The sequence below is a fragment of the Mesitornis unicolor genome, unplaced genomic scaffold, assembly GCF_000695765.1.
Source record: "Mesitornis unicolor isolate BGI_N332 unplaced genomic scaffold, ASM69576v1 scaffold11967, whole genome shotgun sequence".
In the NCBI taxonomy this organism is placed as follows: domain Eukaryota; kingdom Metazoa; phylum Chordata; class Aves; order Mesitornithiformes; family Mesitornithidae; genus Mesitornis; species Mesitornis unicolor.
In genome coordinates this window covers 1-6,152 of record NW_010195874.1, presented here as the reverse complement: position 1 = coordinate 6,152, position 6,152 = coordinate 1, and the positions used below count along the sequence as shown (strand labels likewise).

Sequence of the window (6,152 nt, the reverse complement as noted above, 5' to 3'; positions counted from 1 at the left end):
GGAAGAGACCTAAGACTCTGAATTAAACCACTCTGCACTGAAGAGTTTTGATACTCTGTATTTCAAATATACAAAACAAAACAAGAAAGAAGACGAAAATGTACTGAAAATAGCTCCAAGGACTTCTACACGAAGATGGAATTAGCCACATGCTACATCCATACCCCAACAGCAGAGCATTTACTTACTCCTGGTTCTACTTGAGTTCTATCTGCAATGTCAATATGGATTTTTTTTCTTCCACGTGTTTGGATCTAAATTGTGCACCTGCCAAAAGAGAAAAAGGAATGATTTCCACGCTGAGCCCTTACACAGTGATACACCTCGTGCAGTGTGTGTGTGCGGGCCATGGAATTTTCCTGGACTTCAAAAAGGCAGCGTTCTCAAAACCTATCCTTTCTTCCTCTGTCTTTCTAAAAGGGAAGTCTCCACAGTTACCGTTCAATTCACTCACTCACCAATTTTAAACCAGCACAAAGACTTCACTTCTTGTGCACTCAGGGAACGTGGATTTAAGATTAAGCTGCATTCTTCTGTCACGTTTGTCAGAGCTAATGAAGTCAAGCTCTAATTAGAAACATTACCCATGCAGCAATCAGCATGAGCTGTTTGATCTCAAAAGAAGCCACATGAATTCCAAACTGCAAACATGGCAGGTTTCAATAACCTGACTACATCTTGTAGGTTCCCTAAGCCATAGGGCTGCCTTTAATATGGACCAGATGAGGTGTGTGTGGTATGAAGGTATATAAAGGCCTAGAGATGCAATCAGCTTCACACTCGTAGTCTGTGAGGCATACCTAGACTTACAGTTGCAGTAACAGAGCTATGCTAGCATGCTTAAGGTAAAAAAAGCATGAAATTAAAGAGAACTTACTAAAAATATATTGGGATATTTGAGTGAGAATCAAGCATCTGCATTGACCTCAACATAAAAAATAGAAGCCTTTTCGTGTTCTTGCATCTTAGGTGAGACAGCCTGACCACCTTAGGATTTGAATAATGCTCTTCTTGTTTTACATTAATCACTGGTAGGATTTCAACTTTATGTAGTAATTATCCATCATTACCACGTATAGAATACTTTAACTGGATGACTGTGTATTGAAAATATTACTAAAGCTTGGTATCCAAATCCCAACTCACGTTCTCTACTGTCCCCAGATCTGGTTTATGCCAGGTCTCAATTTTTATGAAGAAGTCATCTTTCATGTATTCATTCTGTAAGAATTAAAATCAAAAGGCATGAGTCAGATTACATCTCTCTGCTTAAAGTTTCAATAAAAGGTATTTACACAGAAGTCACTACTAAGCCTTGACTAGCAACATATTCTATTTAAAATATGAAACAGGCCCCTTACCCACACACAGTGAGATAACTGCTATCAAAATCTAAAGTCTCAGCTACAGCAGTAAGTACTGAATTAAACCCAGTCACAACCAAGAAATCCAACTCTAACTCTGCATGCAAATAGAAATAATGCTATTTACCACTCTTCTTCCTCAACACTAAAATTCCTTCCCTCTATGTTCAAGGACTTTCCAAATTATTAATACTGCAGTTAAGACAAAACAACTAAAACACATTTTACATGAAACCTTTAATAAATGAGACTCTTCTGAGAGGCAGGGCTAACAGCTAATAAAAATTAGATGCTACTGTAGAGCACAATTATGATCATGAAGGTCCAGCTACCATGACATCGTGTGTCTAAAGACCAGCACAGAACTCTCCTAATTTCAGAAGCAAGCATACACCAGTGTGCACGTGTATCATGATGAGTCAAGCTAAACGGGTCACAGACTCATTTGTTACTCCTTATGCTGCATCCACCGAGTGACCACCTGAATCAAGCTTGCAAGCGAGCAGATTAAACAATTTAACACGAAACTTAAAAGCTTCCTTTAACATGTCACCGAAATACACACAGAGGGAAATAAAGTCTTCATGATCCCTCTCCCATGCATTTTAAATAAAAACCAAAACCTCCCAAACCCCCAGCTATGATGATCCATTTATCTTCCCAATTTGCCCATTGTAACTGAGGCAGGATTTCACTTTACAGAAATGAGATGGGGACTGATTTTACTTCACCACTCTTCCTGAACTTAAGAGTGTAGAAAACTCTGATTTGCCCTTTTTTTTGGTGTCTTTTTTAGCATTATGTTCTACCAGGGCCGATACTATGCAGCTATAACAGTAAGTAAAGGCATAAAAGATGATGTAAAAAATGAAAGCATTCCTCTGACAAATTACAGTTTTCTAATTATAGCCATGTGCAGACAAATAAAGTAACAAGGAGCTCTGTGCCAGGAGCCCTGGCAAGGCCTGTGTCAAAGGCTGGAGCCAGCTTGCTACAGTCAGAGTCAATTGTAGCAGTGACAACACATAAAATGTATCTTAACTAACCCAACACAGCACTGATAGTAATTGAAATACTCACTGTCACAACTGGCCACGGGAAACACACGCCATGAAAAGGAAAAGGAAACACAAAGCGTTATTAGATACAATTGTTTCTGAAAAGTCTCGCATGTTACCATTGCTACACAGTAAAAGAAACGTTCAAAATGAGTGAAACAGCATTTGTGTGCACAAGCCAGCAGACTCCAGCAGCCTTTGACTTGCCAGCCTCAGCCTCAGAAGTGCATTCTAAGATGCTTCAAACTGCTCAACAGAAACACAAAAGAAACCGAGCCCACTCTTAGAACCTACACAATTAAAGGTATTAAAACAAAGCAGTCACCTTATTCTAACTGACTGTGAAGAATTAAATCATTTTCCAACAGGATCTGCTCCAGTCCTTAGCAGAATCACCCCTTCAGTCTGATCTAGGGACGCTGCACACCCACTCTGACCCACTGAGGCTGCTGTTCAGAAGGAGCCCGCCTTTCCAGAAGAGATCTCACAAACACAGTGTTAAAATATGGAAGACATTTCCCACTTGATGGCTCCCTCTTTTCTGCTAAACCCTTTAGGAGCATCCCTCGACTGAACAGCGACAGCAAAGCACCCGAGGGGAGACCCACTTGTTCTACAGTAGGGATACGCGTTCCAGGCCTTCTCGTGGAACACCAGGGAGCCCTCTGGAGCGATCATCCGTACAAAACCGGGAACTTTACTGCGAAAACAAACACAGAAAACGCTTTAAAAATGTTTGCCAGGTGAAATTCCTCATTGGTTTCTTCCGCTCGAAGAAGAAAGGTGCTTTAAAGGTCGTGATGTCCGAGTTACCCACAGTTAAGTACGCAGGAACTCAGCACGTTACTGATCACAAAATCGTTAAGGAAGCGCTATGACCATGATGAAAGCTGTGCTTTCTCTTCAAGAGCAGCACAGAGGGAGGGAAAGCGCTGCCCAAGAGATCTCACTCCAAACTCTCCAGCAGAGCTGCAGGTTCACCAGTGAGCACGCCCGTACCTTGGCCTGCAGCCTGGGTGGAGGGCCAGTACTTCAATGCAACCATTTCTGTCACTTAGAGACACATTTTCCTCTTCACAGATCAAACATTTTGCAATGTTTTCCGTTGCGCTCTACCCCACATATTTAAAACCAGCTGCTTTTCACACTTTCCCACTCCTCAGAGCATTCACGCACAATTTGGCAAATTAAAGACCAGTAGAGACACATGAGTACCCCAAAATAGCAAACACCAGAAGGCTGCCCTCACTTTCAAACGTTTCTCAACACCAAGTGACCACAATACGCTGCAGTGTTTTCCTCACCTCTTTAAATGATAGATTTTGTGAGTATATTGTCCCTTCTCACCATCTTTTTCGTAAGGCTCATTTTTTAAGACTTGAATTCCTTCGCCACCTCCTGTTTCATTTTTGCTAGCTTCTGCCACAGAATAAAGTTGCCCAACTTGATACTGGAAAGTTAAGAGAGGTAACATTTCAATATTAAAAGTTAGCCAAAACTTGTAACGCACACACAAAAAAATTCAGCAGTTTCCAGTGAAAATTGGGTTATACAAACAAAACTATCAGGAAAGTAAAACACACCACGTAAAAAGTATTTAGTGAAGCACGACAGTCTGCTGGTCAGATTTAAGGCACTAACACCCTCCCACCCATCACCCCAAAACAAAAGCAGGCAGGATGAGGACATACCTCTTGCACTGAGCAAGGTAAAACCACTCGGCTGAAAGAGGAAAAGAGCAAATTCAACAAAATTAATGATTAGGCTTCATATGCAGACAACAGACATAAACCGTAACGCAGACATTCAAGAAGGGAGCGGCAAAACGCGTTCACTCAAGTTTTCTTTTCAGAAATGCTCTGTGACAGTAAGGCTGCATGGATATAATGCAACAAACCCAAATAAAATTCAAGGACAGACACGTAACAAAAGGGGAAAAAATGAGTTAAGAACCTTAGAAACTGCAGAGAAGAGCCAGGAAATCCAGGATCTACTTCCAGCTCTGCCATAACTTTCTACTGCACTGAATTGGTTTAAATTGCAAGGCAGGAGCTTTTTTCCTGCGTTACACAGTTCTGTCTATGCGGTTTAAAAGGACAAATGTGCAGGCCCTCTGAGCCTTGAAATTCACTTTGGCAACTGCTGCAGTTGCGAACCATTTCAAAAGCAACCACAGCTCACACTTGTTTCTGCCACCTAAACGGGGCACGTTTTAGACAAGCAGTTTAGCTCCAGAACAAGACACTGCACAGTTTCCAGCAACGTCAGGGGACGGCAACTGCTGCAGTTGCGAACCATTTCAAAAGCAACCACAGCTCACACTTGTTTCTGCCACCTAAACGGGGCACATTTTAGACAAGCAGTTTAGCTCCAGAACAAGACACTGCAGTTTCCAGCAACATCAGGGGACAGAGAAGTTGATTTTTCACAGTATTTTTCAGCTTCCCTTTACATAACAAAATGAACAAAGACGATGCAAACCATCATGGTGCAACACAACAGGAGAGGACAACTGGGTTTTTCCTTGGCCTTTCAAGTGATGCCCCCTCCTTCACTGACAACCTCATGACCATTAAATCCAATGCAGCACCACTCTCCTGAAAGCATGGACAGGAATTAAAGCTGTCCACTGTTCCAGAGAGGGAGAAAGTCACAGCTGGCTCATTCAACCCTCGCTACCTGTGCTGCGTCCATGCTTTGTGAGCAGTGAACTGGATCTGGTATTAATAGGTACAACTGTGACCATGACTTCAGCAACTTCATTGCTGAACCCTGAGCTGGATGACAGAAAATGCAGCAACTTGAGAAGAGAGAATCAGTCATCCGAGCAGATCAAACTGAGTCTTGCAATTTCCAGGCAACTTCTTCATTATCCCTTACTGGATCAAGATTTTTCTATTTCGGTCTACTACGCGCCTCACTGAAATAGTTTTATTTAAACTGTGAAACCACCAGAGAGAAACTGAGAAAAACATCATCAGCCTCAAACGTTGGCGAGTGCCGGGCTGAAAGCAGAGCTTGCATCCAAACACAGAACGGCCAGATGGCGGTCAAAATAACACTCCCATAAGGAGCCCTATAATTTCTCATTTTTCCTGGTTAAAAAGTCCTTCCGCTGACTCCAAAGCACGGCCAATGGAGACAGAAGACACCAGCCTTGGTGTGAGCAGATGCTGACTCAGCACCTAGAGAGGCCGCTTTTGTGGACCGCAAGGCGGTGCAGGAGACTTCTGGGCAACTTCAGCTTTAAACTTAAACAGGAGCAAATGAACAGGTACAAGGAAAGGTGAGAAATGAAAGGAAAGAATTGTAAGGAACGGGGTTTTTTTGGACTTAAGAACGATGACGATGTGATAATTCAAAAGAGCTGAGTAGCAAAGGAGTCTGGTGAGAACTTCATAGGTGCACAGCCCACCGTTATCCTGTGGGAAACACAAGACAGCTCCTCCTCCGAAGGCTGGGGCAAGCTCTCACCAAAACCCAAGCAGGACACTTGGCTCTACACGGCACCGGTACCTCGGTCCTGTCAGCCTGCACCTGCTCCCTGAGGGTTCGGGAAATCTGAAGTATCCTTGGAAGCCTGGCTGGTCCCTACCAAACACAACTGCTGCCATCTGTTACCGTGACCCCGCACGTCACCTTTCCCACCGAAGCAGAGGCTACACAGACTGCGAGGTAACTCAGAGCCAAAGGGGCGGGTGGGAGGCACAACCCGCGGGTCGTTTGCTGG

The 6,152-nt window shown here is 43.2% G+C and overlaps 1 protein-coding gene across 1 annotated transcript in view; it reads right to left on the bottom strand.

Annotated features, from left to right (window-relative positions):
* Nucleotides 1–4,144, bottom strand: part of LOC104543620 (phosphatidylinositol transfer protein beta isoform-like) — a gene marked incomplete at its 5' end in the record, with an annotated part of 15,433 nt that extends 11,289 nt beyond the window's left edge. Inside the window, 7 exon segments of the mRNA XM_010188276.1 lie at nt 189–234; nt 236–267; nt 1,147–1,221; nt 2,445–2,452; nt 3,031–3,122; nt 3,727–3,872; nt 4,114–4,144. Coding sequence (XP_010186578.1) covers nt 189–234; nt 236–267; nt 1,147–1,221; nt 2,445–2,452; nt 3,031–3,122; nt 3,727–3,872; nt 4,114–4,144 — 430 coding nt within the window.
* Nucleotides 4,145–6,152: the final 2,008 nt, after the last annotated feature.